General features: G+C 41.2%; 1 protein-coding gene across 7 annotated transcripts in view; it reads right to left on the bottom strand.

The window, feature by feature from the left end:
- dgki (diacylglycerol kinase, iota) overlaps window positions 1–22,382 on the bottom strand; it is an 85,839-nt gene extending 63,457 nt beyond the window's left edge. For all 7 annotated transcript variants that reach the window (XM_088072904.1, XM_088072907.1, XM_088072908.1 and 4 more), the window contains exon 1: window positions 21,889–22,382. In XM_088072904.1, the coding sequence (XP_087929030.1) occupies window positions 21,889–22,112 (224 nt within the window). In that variant the 5' untranslated portion in view covers window positions 22,113–22,382. The remainder of the gene's footprint in view (window positions 1–21,888) is intronic.
- Between the last annotated feature and the right edge of the window lie 792 nt (window positions 22,383–23,174).

Here is a 23,174-nt window from a genome sequence, read left to right as displayed (position 1 = left end):
TCATCATCTCTCCTTCACACGTTCACTCCGTCCTGCTCTCTCTCCTTCCCCTTCTCAACCTCGTCTTCCTCTCCTCTCACGCTTTTATCCCTCCGTCCTCCCACTCTTTCCTCTTCTTCCTCACTCGTTTTGGCTCAAATTAAAAACCGTTGTGTTAAAATAAAGCTGCAGCTGAGGCGACACCATCGATGAGCCCAGCGCGGTCAGAGCTCATCGACAACATCGACGACGAGGCCATAACTGCGACACCTCAGCTGCCGTCACACATTAACCCTCTGAAACCCAGGCAAGTAGACCTTCACAGGAAATGGCCCCAAAATGAGCACGAAATTAGTAAAAGTTATATAAAAAATTATGTGGAAATAAGAAAGAAAGCTTATTAAAGAAATAGAAAATGACCTCAAAAAGTGCATCAAAAATTCAGTTTTTTTTTCTGTTAAACAATTTGAATCTTTGTGATTTATGTGAATTATAAATGTATTTTTCTGAAGTTTTCCCCCACTTTTTTCTTAATAAGAATTTAGATAAATGTATATGTATAATGTATATTATAAATGTAGATTTATGGACATTTTATCCCTCATTTATTGTTTATATCAAAACTAAGAGAGTTGTATATACAATTTTTTTCCTCATTTTTATTTGATAATTAAGAGAATTATAAATATAGTTTTGTGGACATGTTTTTCCTTGTTTATTCTTAATATGAAAATTAAGAGAAATATAAATTTTGTTTTTTCTGGACAATTATAAACATAGTTTTCTGTATATATTTTTCTCTGTTTTTTGCCATTTTTCTCTGTTTTTTGCCATTTTTTTTCCTGTAAGTCACCCAAAAAGTTATAAAGCCAAAATAAAAAACAGAAGTCCCTCTACAGTGAACCTATGATATAGTAATCTAAAAGAACTGATAAGGAGTATTGAGGGTCGTTTCTGAAAATGTATGGTCTTTAAAATTTGCCTCAAGGTCCTGGAAAAGTCATTGAAAAGTCCTGGAAATTTACTGGAAACACTTTTGGCTCTAATTTTTTTTTGCATTTGCCTTTTCTTCAACAATAATTTGATTTTTCTCCACCAGCTCGCTCTGGGTTTATTCTCCTTGTTTTTTTCCGAACTGTGAAGGTGGCCCTCACTGTGTGTGTGTGTGTGTGTGTGTGTGTGTGTGTGTGAGAGAGAGAGAGAGAGAGAGCAGTTCTCTCGCTCTCGTCCTCTCTTTCTGCCTCTTATAGAAGCAGAGTGGGTTTTCTGAGTGGGAGTTTTGGAAAAGATACTCTGCTGACTCTGCTGGACAGAGCGACAGACAGAGCGACAGACAGAAAGAAAGAAACGCTGGGAGTGAAGCAGCAGTTTGCCTCTAAAATATCAGCTCACACAGTACAAAGATGCTCTTGAAGAGGAAAAAGCGTGTGCATGCGAGTCAGTATCACACATGCATCCTTACTCTCTGCTCAGGGTTTCTTCCACAACTGCTTTGCCTTTTTTTTCTTTGCGCTCACGCTCACACACACACACACACACACACACACACACACACACACACACACACACACACACACACACACACACACACACACACACACACACTGAGCCTCCTTAAAATGTTGTGTTTTCCTGAATAAGCGCACAGACTACTCCATGGCGTGAGAGACACAAGTCTCTGCTCTCTGCTGCCAAAAAAGTGAGCGCTCTGGCTGTTTAGTTTTTATTTCAGATTAATAACTGATCTTTCATGTTAAAATCAAAGGGTTAACGCCTCGTGCAGCAGCAGGTAAGTTTCTGCAGCAGAGAGAGACATCGGGTCAGCACGAGCTCCGGGACACACAGCTCTGCATCAGCCTTCACACCTCTCACCTCTACATCGCTCACCATTAAAGGAGCAGTACGTCCATATAAATATAAACGCTCCACTTATCATGTGACGGCACATACATGCACACACACACACACACGCACGCGCACGCACACACACACAGGCACACACACACACATACACACACACACACAGAGGCTTGTGAAGTTGTGTGTCACAGCAATAATAAATCTGTACACACTCAGCTAATACATGTCATGATCCAGAGCCAGAACACAGGACTGACTCTCCTCACCCTCTCTCCCCCTCTCTCTCTCCTGACTCTCCTCACCCTCTCTCCCCCTCTCTCTCTCCTGACTCTCCTCACCCTCTCTCCCCCTCTCTCTCTCCTGACTCTCCTCACCCTCTCTCCTCTCTTTCCTCATCCTCTCTCCTCCCCCTCTCTCCTCTCCTGACTCTCTCCTCTCCCCCTCTCCCCCTCGTCTCACGTCTTCCTCTGACACCTACATAATTACACAGAGCCTGTAATGTGGGGGAGGCAGCGGATCCTCGCTGTGCATCGTTATCTGACCTCTGCTGCTCTCACATGAGAGAAAACCAAGAAAATCACTGACAGAAAAAGGCTGATAAAAATATTCTGCTTAATTGTATCATTGTTAGACTTTTTTATTTATTTGTGGAAGATTTTAGGGGAAAAAAATCTTCTATCTCTTTTTGTCTTCAAATGTTTTGGCAAATATTTTTTTCATTTGTTAAAGATTTTTCTGTATTTTGTTTAAGATTTATTTTAAAAAATGTATAATATAACATACAAAAAAATAAGCAGATCACACAAAGAGCAGTCTTGCTTGATCTTTTTAAAAATCTTATGCAAAAAGTTGCCTTAATTTTTTAAGTAGATCAAGTACAGTATTTTTCAGTGAAATATCATGGCAATCAAGGTATCACATTTTGAAGCGTGCAGCAAAAGTGAATTTATAGAAGAGAAAGAGGAAAGTAAATCAGAGGGAAAAAGAGAACTTGGAGGAAGAAACACAGAGCACGTTATAACAATAATTATTCTTAAAAAAGTAAAAAATCTTAAAAAACAAACTAAGTGAGAGGAACCAGCTGAGTGCCTGCCTGACTCTCTGCAGAAAACAGCTGCCTAATAAAATTAATTATTTACTAACGACTCTCATCTAACCTGAGCAATTAGTGCACGCATGCACGCACGCACACACACGCACACACACACACACACACACACACACACACACACACACACACACACACACGGAAAGAGAGCAAACTGAAGATGCTGTCTCACTAATTATAGCGTGTCTCTGCAGCTGAGGTCTGCTAGGTCATGTGTGTGTGTGTGTGTGTGTGTGTGTGTGTGTGTGTGTGTGAGTGAGTGCGCATCACTTTCAGTCGGAGACTAAATGAAAAACAGTAAAGGAAATGCTTAATTGGAGAAAAGACGAGAAAAATGAAATTACTGCCCCGTGGCCGTACGCCTCCGCACACCAGTCGAGTTCCTCCTCCACTTTCCATCATGTCTGAAAAAACGCTTCACGCACAGAAGACGTCTCCGATCAGCACAGTCGTTACTTTCCACATTAAGATTTTGCATTTCTTATTTTACTTTTTTTTGTTTATGTTCCATTCCGTTTCTTTCTTATTTTTTTTTAAAGTTGACCTTTGACCTTTTGGACATAAAGGTCATCACCAAATTCTAATCAGTTCAAAATTGAGTCCAAGCGGACTGAAGAAATTCCCTCAAGGTGTTCTTGAGATATTGCATTCACAAGAAAGACATAATCGCAAAGTCACAGTGACCTTAACCTTTGACCTTTTGGATATAAAACATCATCACTTCTTCAGAAAATTTAAATCAGTTCATCCTTGAGTCCAAAAGGATGTTTGTGCCAAATTTGAAAAAAAAAAAAAAAAAAAGTCCTTCAATTGGCTCTAAAATTATTGTGTTTTAGAGAATCAGATGGACAAAAGGTCACACTGACCTTGACCTATGACCACTAAACACAAATCATTTAATCAATGAGTCCAACTTGACATTTGTGCCAAAGTTAAAGAAATTCCCTCAATTCCCTCATTGAGGTTGTGTTCATGAGAATGAGAGAAATGCAAAGTTGCAGTGACTTTGACCTTTTGGGCTTAAAATATTATCACTTCTTAAGAAAATTCAGATCAATTCATCCTTGAGTGCAAGTTGACGTTTGTGCCAAAATTGAATCGCTTGAGTCCAAGTGAACGTTTCTGGCAACTTAAATAAAAGTCTCAAGCTGTTTTTGGGAAAACATGTTTACGTGAATGAGACAGACGAGGTCACCGTGGCCTTTGACTTTTAACCACTAAAATCTAATTGGTTCAGTGTTGAGTTCAATGGACGTTTGAAAGAATCTTCTCAAGCTGTTTTTGAGATGTTGTGCTCACGAGAATAAGACGGATGCAAGGTCACACTGGCCTTGACCTTTAATCACTAAAGTGTAATCAGTTCATCCTGGAGCCCCAGAGAATATCTGTGCCCGATGTGAGGAGAGACAGACGGACGGATGGACAACACAAAAACATAATACCTTTAGTTCTGGCTGTAAACAGGGCCGAAGCATGAGGGATATTTAGGAGCTGCATCAAAATGTGTGTGTGTGTGTGTGTGTGTGTGTGTGTGTGTGTGTGTGTGTGTGTGTGTATCTCTGAGTTAGGGACAAAATGCAAAAAAGAGGGAAAAGAGGAAAGATTAATGCAGAGGAAAAAAATTAACAAAGATACTATTTAAGTATAGAGATGCATTATAATGTGTGTGTGTGTGTGTGTGTGTGTGTGTGTGTGTGTGTGTGAGTGAGAGAGAGAGAGAGAGAGCTTTGAGTTTGAGTGGGGACTCATCTTTCTGAGAGCTCAGAGATGATCGGTGCTCAGTAATCCTACCTGCACACACGAACACACACAAACACACACACACACACACACACACACACACACACACACACACACACACACACACACACACACACACACAGTGCACAGACACAAGAGACACTTCCAAAAGCCGGAGTTAATCCATGCAGCACATACATGTTTACAATCATGGCAGTGTATACAGTACGTGTGTGTGTGTGTGTGTGTGTGTGTGTGTGTGTGTGTATTAATAGAATGCTATAAATAGGGAGGGATGCAGATGTGCAGAAACACAGAGAGAAACACTGAGAGCGAATAAATCCAAGTTTAGTTTGTACCCATAAATCAGTGATACTCAACTTATGGCCCGCAGGCCAAATCTGGCCCCTGATAGGGCCCCTGGTGGCCCCCAAAATATTTTCTAATTCACAATAAAAATAAAGTGATTGACTCTGTGAACAGTTTTTGTACTTTTAGTCTCCATAAGGTGTCAGAGACATAAAACAGCATCAACATAGAGCTTGTTAAAAAACAGAGCCAGAGGAGGATCCCCCACGCCCCCGACAGAGGACACAGCTGAGACACTGACGTCCTAAAATCAGAGAAATGTCCTAAAATTCCAGAAGTGTCCTAAAATCCCCAAAACATCCTAAAATCCTGGAAATGCTCTTAAATCCTAGAAATTTCCTAAAATCCTAGAAACGAGTATGGGGCCGCTGTAACTGGCTCCTGGCCTCTTGTCTTTTTGCAAAAGTGGCCCCTAAACAAAGCAGGCTGAGTATATTTCTGCCTTAAATGTCCACCAAAATGCAAATAGAGAAAAACCCCTTCAGAATAAAAGTCAGATCTCTCCTGTGTGGATGCGGAGCTGACGGAGCAGCTGGCCGTCAGCTCCACATTAGTCAGCGCCAGCATTTGGCATCGGAGCCCCAGATCTCTCTCATCCATCAAAAACCTCTGAAATACATTTAAAAGATGATTACAGCCGACAATAAAGCGATGAGAATAAAGTCTAAAAATAAAATGCCCTTTTGTGCGTCCCTCAGCTGACGAATCCATCTGGCAGAGAAGAAGTCAAATCCAAGACTCCGAGGTGAAAAACGTGAGGGAGACGGATCGTGGTGGGAAATTAAAAATGTGGAGGCACGTGAGAGAAGTCTTTTCTACCTCCACACTGAAATAAAAATACATTTCTTGTGTAATTTTCCAAAAGTACAAAGTGTTTAATGTTTTTTGAAGCTGTATCTAAAATCTTAATTTTCGGTACCTGAGCGCACGCGTCCTGCCGTTAAACAGAGCCGAGGCTGAGCGAGGAGAGCTGGAGCTGCAGTGATGGAGTCAGTGTCACCTCAGCGGTCGACTCCACGGGTTCATTATCAGCTCGAAGCAGACAGATGGGCCTGCTGGAGGTGAGAGAGGAGGTGCTACTTTAAGAGAACAAACCAGGGAAACGGCTGCTGATTACTCTGCAGCAGCTCCAGCATCCACACGTTCTGGCTCTCTTTTTCTTTTCTGCACTTTTAGAGAAACTTTCACCCAGCTCTGTGTCATGTCCGGCCGCGTCCACGAGGCTGTTTTAAATTTGAGACAAAAACCATCCCAGTCCATGTGAGCGTTTTAGCACCGCTGCAGCTTAGGGCTGGGCGATAAATCGATCAGTTTTTTAAATGCAAATCTCCATCTTCTGCTCTGACGCTCCCTTTGGGCTTCCGTAGTCACAGCGGGCTGCGCTCTCTTCCCACAGATTACTTTGGAGTTAAAATATCTCGCAACAATAACATTTTCGTGGCCGTCCCAGAAAAATGCTGTCTCATTCTTTACGACTACACTGACACGCCTTAAAATGCTCATCACATGACCATTCAGGCACACTGTGCACGCCTGTAAACCGTCGCAGAGCGCTAAACTAACAGCTGTCCTCCTGCACGTGAGCAGTAGCAGCATGATAACAACAAAAGCTGCAAGCAGAGACAAGGACGGCAACGCCTGAGCTTCATAACCCGAGTGCAGATATCGGCGGGTGCTCACTGATCGCTCAGAGGCGATTGAACATGAACACACAACACAAATCTCATCAGTGAAACCTTTCACAACAACCCGCCGGCTCCAAGTGAGGCCGCTGTCGCTCCTGACAGCTTCTCTGAGGTCGAGTTTCGTACGGCGGCGACTCAAAGTCAGTCACAAACTCGAGCAGCCAGCGGGAGCAGCAGCTCCGAGCTGTCGGCCGTTTAACCGCTGCGTGCTGAAAATAATCTTTTTTCAGCTTTATTTTCAGAGAGAGGAGAAATGACTTCACGCTGATATTTACAACTTAATCTCTGTGCACCGCTGACTCATGAGCAGAGAAAACCATAACAATAAATCTCCCGAAGTACATTTTTCTCTACTTTACTTCTTACTGCACTTTGCATCTGTGTCTGTTTTTAAACGGGCTTCATACACGTTTAATCAATAACTTTCCAGGACTTTTCCAGGACTTTCCAGGAGGCTAATTTTAAAGGCCAGATATTCTCTGAAACAACCATTGATGCTCCTTATTGGTTCTTTTTTATTATTTTGAAACAGCTTTTTTTTTCTTTTTTTTTAATATACAGAATATTTTAAAAAAAAATCATGAATTCAGAACAGGATTAGAAATAACCTTTAAATATAAATTAGCGGCTGTCCATTTTTTATAAGAGGGGACGGGGTGATGCTAAACGGGGGAAACGTCAAATCATTTTTTAAGCATGTTTTTGATTTTGGTTTTAATGGAGGAGAATACAACTTTAAATGGCTGGATTTTCTATTTTACTGCCAATTTTTACCAAAACAACCACAAAGGCATGTTTGTTTGTTTTTAAAAGGGGCTTTGTTCTTTAAAATATTTTGGTGATTTTTAAAGAAGACATTTTTGGACATTTTGGACAAGTAAAAAAGCCTTTTTTTTTGGTGATTTTTGTCAAAGAAAAAATGTTGAGGACTTATTTTCTTCTTCAAATATTTCTGTTGATTTTTTAATTTAAAAAAAAGGAAAATCTTTTTTTCTTTAAAATTTGAAATGGCCTTTTTTTTGAAGTTGCCATTTTTTAGGGGAAAAATTGTGATTTTTTAAAACCTGTCTTCAAAAAATCAACAACATTCACACCATTCATCACAGCCAGAAACTGTAAAAACAGAAATAATGGTTGGATTTTTACATTTCAGATGGGTTTGTGAAACAAAATTACATTATTTTTTCCAAAACTTTCAAGGCATGTTTAGTTTTCAACACCTTTTTGAGACCTGGAAACTGCTATTTGCAAATTCCATGACTTTTCTGTGTTTTTATGACCGTATGAGCTGTGTTTAACTGTGAAACCTGGACACTGAGTGTGTGGTGAGCTGAGGAGTGTAAACAGACACCGACAGCACATGAAGCAGAGATTTATTTATCTAAAAACATCGAGGCATCGTGACAAAACCGAACTCTTAAAGGATTACAATTCTGATAATTAAAGAATATTTGATAGTTATGATGAGGACTGATGGTGGTTAAAAAGTAACTCAGTGAAAGTGGAAAATCATTTTAATGTGTAATATTTTTCAAAGCTTGATTTTAAAAAGCGCATTTAGTGCACAGACTGAGTGTGCGTGACATTAAAGCGGGCCATAAAAGGGTTAAAATGCGGCGAACACGCTCTACGTGTTAACAAATCAAAACTTGCGACGAGGTTTCGTCAAAACAAAGTTACAGTTAAAGTCTTGTAGAAAGCTCAGAGTGTAACGGAGAAGGAAGTCACTGACTCATCGTCTTCAGGTCAAAGTTCGTCCTCTCCTCACTCAGGAAGATCCACTTCTCTTTTCTCTGCTCTTGCCTTTCACCCTCTTTTTTTTAGCTTCATTTCCAAGCAGGAAAAGCCTCTTACAGCCAGCCAGACGACTAATAAGGAGCGGCTCCTGACAGCCAATCCCCCATAATGCCTCAGCACACTGCATTATGGGCAAAATAACCCCCAACACACTCACACACACACACACACACACACTCACACACTCACACACACACACTCACACTCACACTCACACACACACACACACACACACACACACACACACACAGACGCTCAAACACTCCTGAAAAGGCTTGGAAAAGAGAGAGAGCGTGAGCAGAAATCTCACTGCTGTTCCTCACACTGACTCCAGCGTTCCTCGTCTTCTGAGCGCACACAAACACACCGGCAGCCAACTGGAGCGGCGTTATGAGAGGAGGTCGGGAGGGGCGTCCTGACGAGTGTGTACAGACAGCAGGGACGCACCAATCATGATTAACACGCACTTTATTCACAGCGCTGGAACGAGCCAGGAGAAGGTGCTGTCAGTATCGCCGCGTCCGTCTGCACGAACGCTTCAGTCTGACCGCCAGCACCAGAAAAAAACATGTTTTTCAACTCATTTTAGGACCAAGAACTCATTAAAAACATCTCAAATTTAAATTATAGAGACAGTGAATGGACAAAGACTTTTTGAGTTTTCCAAGACTTTTTAAAGATCATACATTCTCTAAAACGACCATCAATATGTTTTTTTTTTTATTATTGGTTCTTTTTCATTAATAGATTTTAAAAATATGTATTATTAAAAAAAAAATGTATTTAGAAGAGAATTAAAACTGAATTTTTAAATATAACTTGGGGACTGTTTGTCATGTTGAGAGAGGAGGGCGGTGCTGTAAAACGGGGGAAGCATGTCAAATATTTTTTGAAGCCCTGTGGAGGGACTTATGTTTGTTAATTTGGTTTTAGGGAGGGGCATACGACTTTTAATGGCTGTATTTTGTATTCATTTTACTTTCATTTTTTTAAGAAAAAGTCTGCCTATTTTTTTTTCATTTTTTGTGGTAATTAGAGAAAAGATTTTGGTCATTTATTTTCTTTAAAAATTTTGGCAATTCTTTAAAAAACAGCCGGGGGGGAAAAAAAACAAGATTTTGGCTTCTTTTTTTTTCAAATGTTTTTGGTGATATTTTGTCGACACTTTACAGTCCGGATGAGAAGTCCATGAATTGACAAAATAATCAGTAGATTTACTGATCATGAAAATAAACGTACAATAACATCGTTAAATGTATATAACGGCAGCTTTATGAGACTCTCTGTGGTATATTTGACAGTAAAAACTTTAACAATCTGAAGGAAAGTAAACGATGGGAAACTGAAGCTGTCCAATAAAACAGACAGATATAACGAGCCCGCTGACCTAAAGCCAGCTGCAGCTTTAAACGGCGGCAACGGTGACGATACACGACTTTAAAAAATTCATCTGTTGACCCGCGATGTCTTTTGAATTATCCATACATCACACAGCTCCCTCTCCTCCCAACAGGCAAAGAGTATCATAAATATGCATGCATATCTGTTCATCCATCCTGAGGATGAGAGCGGGAAAATTGTGTCAGTGAGCCTTGTATTTCATCAACAATTGGTGCTCTGATCGTCTGCTTAAAAATGCATGAGCGTCTTTAAGCTGCCCGGACTGTGAGCCAAGCGCTCCACTGAATTTCACACAGACGGAGGCTCAGAAACACACTCCCACATCCTGCAGCCGCACAACACATGAGGCAACGGCTCGATCTGCAGCAGCTACGCCAGTGTGCAGGTGTTTTCCAGGAGTTTCCAGGTGAAAGCTCTCACTCCTCACTGACTTCAGTCCTTAAATACACTTTGGCTTTGACGGGAGACAAAAGGAAAAGGGGAGCACGCAGTTTAATAATAATAAAAAAAAAACAATCACCAGATATTATAAGATATTATTGTCACAGAAAAACAAACAAACAAAGTAAAAATAAATATATTTTAAAAAGTACATTTATTGATAAAACTTTTTTAAAAATATATAATAACAATAACAATAATAATTTTTTTTTATTGCTGTTATTATTTTTTCTATACATTTTTACCTATTTTTATTATTATTATATTCTAATTATTATCTTTTAAAAACTATTTTTCAGTTTTTTTTCTTGCCATTTGCAAGAACTCTCTTGACAATTCCAACAAATATTTATTGCAACATCAGCATTTTTAAGATTTTTGACATTGTAATATCACTAATGGCCTTATTTCTTTAGTTAATTTTAGTTTATTTTAATTGTGAAGACTTTTTTTAAAGATCAGCGGGAACCCTGACTTAAAAAAAAAAAGTTTTTGGGGTGTGCATAATTGAACTTTTTCCTCATGGTCTGGTGTCAACAAAATTCAAAATAAATCATAACAATTAATCGCAATACTTAAAAACCACAATACATAGATGTTGGTGTATATATATTTTTTAAACTGTCGAGTTGGCACCTTGTTGATACTATTTTGCACCTTATTTTTTATTGCAAATGCAAATGTATTATTATTATTATATTATTTAGATTATTTATTATCTTATCTTACATATTGAATCCTTACATAATTATCACGTTGGTATCGAATTTGGGGATAAGCACGTTGTCAGAGCAATTTCTTGAAATGTTTGTGCATAATGACTCGTTATTACAAACAGGAGCAGATCCTGACACATCTTTACTTTGTGCAGCAGCAGATAAACATGCGGACATGCGAGCGCTCGTGAGACGGAGTAAACGTGGTGGATGTTGTCCCCTGTTGTGTATAAGGACTCTTTCTGTCTGTGTTGGCCTTTTAAACTTAATTTCCCCGGGGTAACACCGCTGCCGCTGTACCGCGCTGTGATGCATCGCTCGCTTAGACAATTAACTGTAAGCAGCTTGGCATTACGGAGGTTTGTAAATCTGAAATATCTCTTTCCTTTAGGCTGCTGACCCGAGCACGGTGTTCATATGAAAGAACTAAATACTCGGATCACAAGGTTAAAAATTCATGAATGCATTTAAGAGCCCGGAGGTACGATGAGCCCTGATAACGGCTCAAACGCGCCTCTTTACTGCACATGTTCAAGAGCCAAGCTTCAATTAAAGACAAAGAAAGGAAATGTTGTTCTAGATTAATATAATTTAAGTGTTTTGCATAAAGGAGGAACATTTAATAAACCTTTTTTTTGGTCTTTTTGTCACAAAGTTCAACAATGACAAACAGCAGCTGATATACTGTTAAAAATGCTTTATTCCACTGACACTCAACTTACAGCCAAATCTGGCCCCTGATAGGGTCCCTCGTGGCCCCCAAACATTTTCTAACCAACAACGGGTTTTTAAAATTGAAACACCTCGAGCACAACCAGGATGAACAAATAAAACAACGAGCACCTCCTCAAATATAAAAGGTGTAAAGACGTTCTGCTCATTGCTATGATCCTGTACGTGGTTCTCCTCCCAGTTCTCAAACCAGAACACGGATCCACTTTGTGCTGCTCGTCTTTATTTATCTGTCGGTCTGCGCACAGATCGATTCGTCGAACTGTCAAACTCTCAGATGTCTCACTACCGTCAAAACTCACATTTAGATCATGCAGAAACAAATGTGACCTGACAGCTGAATGGACGGAGACTTTTAATGACAACCTGAACCCTGAGCCCTGAGCCCTGAGCCCTGAGCCCTGAGCCCTGAACCCTGAGCCCTGAGCTCTGAGCCCTGAGCCCTGAGCCCTGAGCTCTGAGCCCTGAACCCTGAGCCTTGAGCCCTGAACCCTGAGCCCTGAGCCCTGAGCCCTGAACCCTGAGCCCTGAGCCCTGAGCCCTGAGCCCTGAGCCCTGAACCCTGAGCCCTGAGCTCTGAGCCCTGAGCCCTGAGCCCTGAACCCTGAGCCCTGAGCCCTGAGCCCTGAGCCCTGAACCCTGAGCCCTGAGCCCTGAGCCCTGAACCCTGAGCCCTGAGCCCTGAGCCCTGAGCTCTGAACCCTGAGCCCTGAGCCCTGAGCCCTGAGCCCTGAACCCTGAGCCCTGAGCCCTGAACCCTGAGCCCTGAGCCCTGAGCCCTGAACCCTGAGCCCTGAACCCTGAACCCTGAACCCTGAGCCCTGAGCCCTGAGCCCTGAACCCTGAGCCCTGAGCCCTGAACCCTGAGCCTTGAGCCCTGAACCCTGAGCCCTGAACCCTGAGCCCTGAACCCTGAGCCCTGAGCCCTGAACCCTGAGCCTTGAGCCCTGCGCCCTGAACCCTGAGCCCTGAGCCCTGAACCCTGAACCCTGAACCCTGAGCCCTGAGCCCTGAGCCCTGAACCCTGAGCCCTGAACCCTTAGCCCTGAACCTTGAGCCCTGCGCCCTGAGCCCCGAACCCTGCGCCCTGAACCCTGCGCCCCGAGCCCTGAGCCCTGAGCACTGCACCCTGAGCCCTGAACCCTGAACCCTGCACCCTGCACCCTGCACCCTGCACCCTGCACCCTGCATCTCAAGCCCTGCACCCTGAGCCCTGCATCCTGAGCCCTGGGCCCTGCATCCTGAGCCCTGAGCCCTGAGTCCTGCACCCTGAGCCCTGCACATTGACCAGGACTGCTGGGTAAAACTGCCACCACGAGCTGTTTGCCCAGGAGAAAAAAATACAAAGAAACAAACACTTTGTTTTGTCAGCCGGCTTATCATGTGGCCAGATTTCACCTCCGCCTTCGTGGGAAACGGTGCAGAAACTCGCTGCCACAGGACAGGATGTCGTAACATTATCCCTCCACTGTTTACAGCCCACTTCACAAACAACACGTCACAATAAGCGCCCGTCGTACCGCAGTCCAACATACACTCTGCGCTTCATGTCTTCTTCTGCGGTGCACACCAGGCACCGAGAGGGAAAACATAAAAAAAGATGTGAATGTATCTCATGTTGCTGCTGCTGTGCACCACCTGCAGGGGTAAACACTGATCAAAGGCCTTTCATCATCTGACGCCACCAGAATATAAAAACTCTCTTCACAGCCTTCAATTAGGACGAAATCCAGAGAGCGGAGGGAGACGGAGAGACGGACGGAGAGAGAGACGGAGAGACGGACGGAGAGAGAGACGGAGAAAGAGAGAGAAAGAGAGAGGGAGAGAGAGAGAAAGAGAGAGGGAGAGAGGGAGACGGAGAGAGACGGAGAAACGGACGGAGAGACAGACGGAGAAAGAGAGAGAAAGAGAGAGGGAGAGAGAGAGAAAGAGAGAGGGAGAGAGAGAGAAAGAGAGAGGGAGAGAGGGAGACGGAGAGGGAGAGAGAGAGAGGAGGAGAGCAGAAACGTTTGGGACAAAGGTGTGTCACGACTCCACGTATATGAAAGAAAAAGCAGAGATAGCCACAGATTGGTGCATTATACAGCAATTACTGTGTTACCAAAAGGAGCGCTGATACAGTAACTGAAGCAATAATGTTTGACGCGCTCTAAAAATAAAACTGATAAGTAGTTTTCAGGCGTTAGAATAAAGCGTGTAAGGTCCATGGTGTGTTTATAACAGTGAGAGACAACACATTTTTCAAGAGTTCTTTCTTCATGCCAAATACTTTAACCACCTTTATCTACAACTACATTTATATTTTTTATCTTTTTAAGCGAAGCTTTGCACCTCAGCGTGTACATCAGGGAGGCTCAGCTTGCTTTGTCTGGGGGCCACTTCTGCAAAAAGACAGTAGGCCAGGGGCCATTCGCAGCGGCCCTATACATGTGTCTAGTGTTTTAGGATGTTTTTTTAGATTTTAGGACATTTTTAGGATTTAGTGACATTTCTGAGATTTTAAGACGTTTCTCAGATTTTTGGACAATTCAACAATTTAGGACATTCTTAAGAATTTAACATATACTGTATATTTTATCCAACTGTAATCCAAGTGTGCGCGATATTAAAGTGGACCTTGAGGTATAAGACAGCTTAAGCATGAAAGGGGGAGAGAGACGAGATGACAGATGACATGCAGCAAAGGGCTGCAGATTGGAGTCGAACCCACGGCCGCTGCAGTGAGGACGCAGCCTCTGTACATGGACCGTCCGCTCTACCAGGTGAGCTACCTGACGCCCCAACCAAAGCGTTACTTTCCATCTGAAAACGCCAGGAAACACCCAGCTGGGAGCATTTCAGGGTGCTCGGGAGGTGCGGCGTTTTTCAGCAGAGGTGCTTTGGTTGCATCTGGTTGCTATGATACAGAATATCGACGGAACTAAACATGCCAGCACAGTTTTGCGAAATACGGCTTTTTCTAATTGTAAACTAAAACAGCACCTCGTTCAGGCGCAAAAACTTTTTTTGCAATAAATGGAGTGTTTTCGAAACTGACAGGTATCCATTAGGAGTATTTTATATTCACAATTTCAATTCGCACAATTTGATAGTTAACGGAAACCCTCAAAAGCCTGCAGAGAGACAGGAAGCACCCGAAAAAAAACCCAAAAACCACCTTTCTGACTCACACACTGACCCACAGATTGAGAGTCCAGCTGGTTGACTGACCAGATAATTGAAGTAATGTCTAACAGACTAACTGGCCTGCTGACTAACTGGTTTGCATGACACACACACACACACACACACACACACACACACACACACACACACACACACACACACACACACACACACACACACACACACACACACACACACACACAGCAACTGTCTTTCTGACTGTCATGCAGCAGACGGGTGAGCCGTCTAAGAATAGATAAAAGGAGGGACATTATTCTGGGAACACACACAGACAAAGTGTGACGAATGTCTCGCAGATAAGTTACACGTGCCTTACACTGCCATAAACACATTACACCACACACACACACACACACACACACACACACACACACACACACACACACACACAGCCTTTGATGTTGAACGACATCATTTCTCAGCTCTGTCATATTGCCACATATGGTAATTCATGTCTTGGCAGTGGCCACTTCAAAGATATGTAAACTACCTTCTTACAAACCGTCTCCTGACCGCCTGATGCCATTTCCTTCACACCGCCGCTCCCACGAAGAGGAAAATTCACACATCACTTCATCCAATAAGGCCAAAGGTCAAAACACCAAGACATGGAGGCATGTAACAGACATTCCTGTGCACCCCGACAACTGACGTGTACCAAAGAGAAGTATGTTTTTACCATTTCTGTGGAGCTTAAAGGTTCCTTTGACTCCTCAGTGAGATATGAAGATATCATCAGGTTCATTTGGGTTTAAATATTTATTTTCTGTCAGACATTGAACATGACAAATATACTGTAGAACAGCATCACCAACTGGAGGACCTATTCTACTAAAACTCACAGAGGTCCAGTTACTAAAATTTCCTCCCAGCAAAGGTCCGAGCCTCAAACCTAAAATCAATATCAACATTAACTCAACATTTTACTTGTGGCCCCGGGCCCCCAAAACATTACATCTGCCCCTGGTAATAATAATGAGAGCTCAGTGCGAGCGGCCGGATGAGACATGGAGCGATGCGTTTCTGCTGTTTCTAAATAATTCATCCAAAGTCTGATTAAAGCTGAAACTAACACAAAGTCGTCTGTAGAGTATAAAGAAGTCACTTTCACCTCTGCAGATGTGTCTGTTTCAGACACTTTGGTGCTGTGAGGAGAAGCTGCGCTCTGTTTGTCTGTCTCACTGCTGTCGGACCATCAGCTGCCATGATGAAATGCTGTGGCTGTCAAACACTCAGCTGTTCTACAGTCAAGTCCTTCACTGCATTTGGTTCTCTGCAGCGCTATTCTTATTATCATTGGCTGTTCGTGTTGTCTGTCAAAACATGACTGGAATGTTTTATTGACTACATCTCATATTTCAATCGAGGAAAAAGTAATATCGTGATTGATATTGTTATCGTTTTATCACCAAGCCCTACCTAGAAACATCCAAAAATGCTTGGATGTTCTAAAATCCTAGAAACATGTATGGGGCCTCCTGTTGTTTTACAAAAGTGGCCCCAAAGCAAAGCAAGTATTCCTGCTGTGGAAGATAAATAAAAGCAGAAGTTTAATTCCACTCTTGAATACAGATTATTAACTTGAATCAGGAAAAATAAGTGAGAGCACTTGTTCAGTAATCGTAACATTCTCGTCTTTCACCAAAATGCGTTTCTGTGAACAAAAGCTGCAGAGCAACAATGGCTTCAGCTACAGCAGCCAAATGTTCTCTTTCCAAATGAAATTAATCCAACAGGGGATTTCCAGTGAAGCCGTGTGCACAACATGAGCTCTGAATAATATTACTGGGAAATGATACACAACAGAGGGTGATACATCCGCGGAGAATATTCTTACCCTCTAAGTATTATTATTCTTATCCAAAGTGCAGATTTCCTCACATATTGATCACTTTCACTCCAAATCGAAGTTCACTTAAATACATATTTTAAAAAAATGTTCTTTACAGCCCTATTGTGTCATGAAACAGTCATATGATAAGTTCAATCAAAGGAAAAGTAGGTTTTTGAAACAGAAATTAAGATCTTATTTACGCGTACATGAACTACTTTGAGGTTTTGACTATATCATTTTCTCACGACTGCAGGTGGTCGTTGTTGTTTTAGTCTCGTATAGATGGAGGATGTGTCCAGGACGAAGTATTGTCTTCTTTGAGATATGTGGTGTGTGGATTGGTTACTATGTATTTGTTTTGGGGTTTTTTCACCAATTATTTTTCAGTTGGTTGTTTTTGTTTTATTTTTAATTTTTGGTTGTAAATTGATCAATTGGTGAATTCCTTTTTATTATCTCGATCATTTCTTTTTATTTATTTCTTTTTCACTCTCGCCCATGCGTATAGTGCTGGGCAATTAATCAAAAGTTAAATGAAACTGACATTTGGAGCGTTGAAATGAGGTAACCCTGCCCAGATTGTATTTGCCTGCTCTCTATGTTCATATGGGTATTATGGGTATTACATTGGGTACCTCAGTATCATGTGATGTTATGTTTTACATGATGTTTGACTGAAGCACTGTGTTTTACGAGTGAGGAAAAAAAATGTTAAAAAGATAAAGTTTGTGTCAGAATACATAAATAACTGTAAATGTACCTATGATTTGTAAAGTAATGACACAATCAAGTATAAAAAATAATAACAATAATTTATGTTATCTCTGATTACTATTGTCAGTGTATGTGTATGTTTGTATTACCATTATCATTATTATTATTATTATTATTATTATTATTATCATTATTATTTAGTTCGCTTATTAAATTGATTACTATTATTTCTAATGACTTTTATTACTATTTGTTTGTGTTGTAATGTAATGTTATGTTATTTTGGTCCCCAGGAAGACTACTTGGTGGCCTCGGCAATGGTTAATGAGGATCCTTATAATAAACATATATGTATGACATATTGCGTATGACAGAGCTTCTGCCCGAAATGACCTGGGCTGTGATAAATATGAAAGTCAGCACTTTTAAGCGAGCCTTCTGTAGTGTCTGATTGAGCTGAAGAATTCATCAAATTTTAACAAAATCACAACAGCAGTTTCAAATATGGATGCTTTTATTAAGTTTTTTGTTAACTAAATAATCAAATATTCATTAATTTTCAGAATTTTAACCCTTTAAATGCCAGTTTTTTCCTAATGATGCCATCATTTTTTTAGATGAAAAAAACAACCCAAAAAAATAATTATTTTCAATAAACATGCTAAGTTTATTTTTTAATTTTATTTTATTATGATGACAGTCTGGGATATGTCAATGATTTGCAGCAACATTGATTTTTATACATTATCATTTTTTGTGCAGTGTCAATACTCACTCGTATTGCTCTTCACACAAAACATGCTTTTCAAAATCAAGCTCTAAAAATATTATATATTGATATGATTTTCTACTTTCATCAAGTTTATTTTTTTATCCAACATCAGTCCTAATCATAAATATCAAATATTCATTAATTTTCAAAATTTGAATAATTTAAATGGCAAGTTTTTGTCATTATGCCACTATGTTTTTAGATTTAAAAAAAAACAAAAAAATGCATTATTTGCAAAGCAGATTTTTGTTGTTGTTTTTTGCTGCTGACAGTCTGGGATATGTGCCACGTAGTGGAAATAGCATGTATTTTCTCCATATGCCAAATATGGTCAAAATGACCTCATCAGGTAGAAAATAGTCAAAATGACAAATTTCAGGCTGACTCCTTTTTGGGCATAAAAAACAACAGTTTAACATTTTGGGAATTATCCAATGGAGCACTGTACTTACTGTGAGGTTGCCAGGCAACCTGCGGAGAAAATAAATAGCCCATCCCATAATCTCCTGTAGAACCACAAACCACTGATTACACATAGAAAGTGTGTCAATTATTGGGCTTCAGACGTGCAGGTTTATTTTATCTTTGGGCTCGCTGTGTCTCTGTGTTTCCATTCCTCGAGTCTTTTTCATATTTATCGCGCAGACGTGAGACTGGCATCAGCCTCCTCATCATCAAACTCTCTGCAAGAGAGCGACGCTCAGTTATTCTGAGGTGCAGTTTGCTGCTCGACTGCGCACATTCATACGGGTGCAACAGCTGTTTCAAGAGCAGCCTGACAGAAGTGTCGCCTTTAAGATGCTTTTAATGACCAAAACCAAAATCATGCTGCACAACACCGAGTCTCAGTGACTCGTCAGTGTCTGAAGCACAGTAAACAGCATCCCCACGCACTGAATATCAACGTTTTATCTGCTGCAAACATCCATATTTGACTGAATTTAAATATTCCAGTCAGCGTTCACAACAATAAAAAGATTTAAGAGCATCTGCAGCTGCAGATTGATCAGCGCACCTTCATTTTTTTACCAATACATCTCCAGGACTCCGGGACTTTGAGACAAATTTTAAAGATCATACATTCGTGGTGTTGAAAAAATGTAGGCAATTCTTTCTCTAAAAGATTTCCAGGTCTGCAGTTTTAAAACACACGCTTTCTTCAAAAATCCCCCGAATAACACCATTTATCACAGCCAGAAACCCTAAAAACAGAATATATTGTTGGATTTTTTAAAAGTCTGATGGTCCTTGAACACATCATACTTTGTGAAACAAAATTCCATGACTTTTTCCAAAACTTTCAGGATATATTTAGTTTTCAACATATTTTCAGGTTTACAAATTCTCTGATTTTTTAAATGTATTTTTTCCTCTTGGTCATACAAAACTCGCTCTGAACATCCCAAATCTGTCTCTTATCTCTTGACTAAATAATGAAACATGATGATGAGCTGTGCAGCACGTTATGATGATCAGATGATATTAAGATTGAATTTCTACATTTTTTTTTTTTGCACAAAGTTCTGCATCCTAAATCAGCCTCGACTCCCAAGCCCTTAGATTAGAAACAGGTTCTGACTTGCACAGAGTATCAGCTCCACCCTTCACCGCCTCACTGCTGTGGGTTTTTGTTTTTTGGGGTTTTTTGACTGAGGAAACAGATTTATCAGGACAAACTTCTCCTGCCTGCTGTTATAAAATCAGACAGAGCGCCTGATGGAAAAAACCCAGAGGAAGAGAGACTCGACAAACCAACATACAATAAAATTTAAAATTAAAAATAAAAAACGAGTGCTGCAGAGTCTTCTGTTCTGCTTCAGTGTTGCAGAACATGCAGCTAAAGTGGGCGTTCAAAAACACCACGGATGTTTTTATAATAAACCGGACAAATTATGATCTGCCAAATGGACTGTAATAGGATTAAAATGAACCATCCCTTTTTTTTATTAAATGAAATGAATTTCCGTCCCAAAACGACCAGTTCATTCTGTTTTGATGTGTTTACACGATGCATTTTTAATCTGATTTGGACATTAATTACTGGTGAAATAAAAGTCTCCATTAAAAAGCTAATCACTCTCCTTCTCGACATTGAAATTAATCTTTTAAATATAATTTAGGGAACACAGCTTTTATTGTGCAACATATTTTCCAGTTTAAATGAATAAAAATGTTGTCGTGGAGCCTCTATTTCCACTTGACACGAGAAGTGATGCACATCTAACGTTCTGTGTTTGAATACGTGAGGACATTTTTACGTGTGTGTGCTTCACATGCCTGTTTTTGCGTGGTTCAAATTGTGATAACAAATCAATGGCCCTTTGTTTTTGTATGATTTATTTTGATTTGATGGATATTACACGTTTCTAGGATTTTTGGAAATTCTTCTTATTTTAGGACATTTCTCAGATTTTAGGATATTTCTAAGATTTTAGGACATTTCTGGGATTTAAGCATGTCTCTCTTATTTCTAAGATGTTTTTAAGATTTTAGGACATTCACCGTACTTGAGGACGTTTCTAGGGTTTCAGGAGCTTCATTAAATTTTAGGATGTTTCTAGAATGTAAGGACATTTATTTGATTTTAGGACATTTTTAGGATTTTAAGACAGTATCATCACCCTAAATCTTAATTCCTGTTCCTTTGAGTTAAAAATCAGTCAACATTGGTTGTTTTATTCACACAAACTGTTGCTTTACTTCACTCAGCTCTCCGAAACAAGTCGATCACACACAAACAAGGTGCGATGATTGATCCGACCCCTGAGCGCAGATAATTCGGGGTGACAAACATACAAACAGAGCCTCAAACAAAGACTAAATCTGACAGGCTGACGGACAGATAGATGCCACACATTCCTGACGGTGACATCTGACAGCTATAACTGCCGTGTGTGTGTGTGTGTGTGTGTGTGTGTGTGTGTGTGTGAGAGAGAGAGAGTGTGTGTGTTTGGTCTCTGGCCAGTTTTCACTATCAACAGCAGCTGCCAGTCGCACCAGGGTGTCAGGCTGCTGCTGGCATTCACACACACACACACACACACACACACACACACACACACACACACACACAGAGTGCCCAAAAATCAATACTGTTTCTGGTCCCCCTCCCCCCTCCTCACATGCTACAACCACACACACACACACACACACACACACACACACACACACCTCTATTATTGCATATGGAGAATTGTTTTGATGCTCTGACATGGTCTAAAATGCACCGCGTGTGTGTGTGTGTGTGTGTGTGTGTGTGTACGTACATGTAAATTAAAGCATGAACATGACATAAAAACATAACGACATGTGCAGCTTTATGCGAACTCAGCTCCAAAAAAGACGAGCAGAAATAACCTCCAAAATAACCTGCTGAGTGTATCAGCTGAGGTTAGCCTCCACGTCTTTACCACAGCAGCACGAGCTCGTTTAGATCAACCATGAGGGCCATAACACAAACACACAAGCACACACAAACACACAAGCACACAAGCACACACAAACACACACCAACACCAGTGTGACCAGTACCCTGTCCCAGCGTCCCCACTCACCGATACGAGGTCTGTTTCCTGAACGCCAGTCCTCGGAGCTTCTCCTCCAGGCTCTCCTGCTCCATGTCGGGCAGGCTGCTGAACGTGTCGCTGCAGCAGCCGACCCCAGCCTCCTCCGAGCCGGCCCCGGACTCCGAGTCTCCCCCGTCGGCTCCCAGAGAGGCGGGCCGCCCGCTGAAGCTCCCCGCCGCCGGCCCGCCTCGGTCCTTCGCCTGGGGGTCCATGCCGGTCGGTGCTGGCTGTGTCGCCCCCCGCTCTGGACCCCCTCTCTGTCGGCTGGTGAGGGCACGCAGGTGCCGGTGGCGGAGCGGAGGACCGGGCGGTGTTTTGGGGGGTTTCTCGCGGCTCCGGTGTTGTGTTTGAGCGGGCTGACGGTTGTGATTTGTGACCGTTGGCCGCTTTTATGTACCGCAGCCAGGCACGGCAGCACGCGCAGCCGCCCGACGACAGACCGGACTGCTCACGAGCTCCTCACTGACTGGAGGACGGTGACGTCAAGTTAGTGACGTTAGCCAGGAAGTGGAGCGTCTCAACCTTCAAAATAAAAGCTTCAGAAAAGGTCCTCTGATTACAGTAGTAGACATCCTGTCTAAAACAAAAATAACAACTCGATAACTCGAGCAGAGATGTGTTTTAATTCCGGCCCCATCGGTTTGGAAGTAATGTTTTCTTTCAAACTTAACATTTTAAAAGAACAAAATCAACAACAACAACAACAACAACAACAATAATAATAATAATAATAATAATAATGACGAGAAAATTGTCAAAATGGTTTGAAGATCACCAAAAAAGAAAAAAGATGTAGAGAAGAAAAATCACCAAAGGTTTTACAGGGAAAAGGGTTGTTCGAGGTTTTTGAATTATCACAAAACATTTTAAAGGAGAAGAAAAAAAGGCAAAACATTTAAAGGAAAGACAAAATCGACAAAAGTTTGTAAAAATTATCAAAACTTTTAGAGAATTAAGTCGCCAAAATCCTGAAGATTTTCAAAAAAAAAAGGGCAAAATGATTAAAAGACGAAAAAAAATCACAACACGTGTTTGGAGATCACCGAAAATGTCAAACGACAAAATATCGACAAAAGGTGAACGTTTTTAAGTAAAAAAAAAAAACAAACAATAAAAACAAAAATGCCGCTGCTGGTGCACAACAATTTATCTCGAGATGTATGGCTTTTATTTTGTGATACGTAAGCGGAAGTCGGGTATTTGATTATTTTTTGTGACATGTCGGGATTTAAAAACTGCGATAGCGCGAGGGCGGCGACAATTAACGCGTTCAG

The sequence above is a fragment of the Plectropomus leopardus genome, chromosome 22 (genome assembly GCF_026936395.1).
Source record: "Plectropomus leopardus strain MGB_pleo_1.0 chromosome 22, ASM2693639v1, whole genome shotgun sequence".
NCBI lineage: Eukaryota > Metazoa > Chordata > Actinopteri > Perciformes > Serranidae > Plectropomus > Plectropomus leopardus.
Note: the sequence above shows the minus strand (reverse complement) of the source record. Positions and strands in the feature narration are given on the sequence as shown.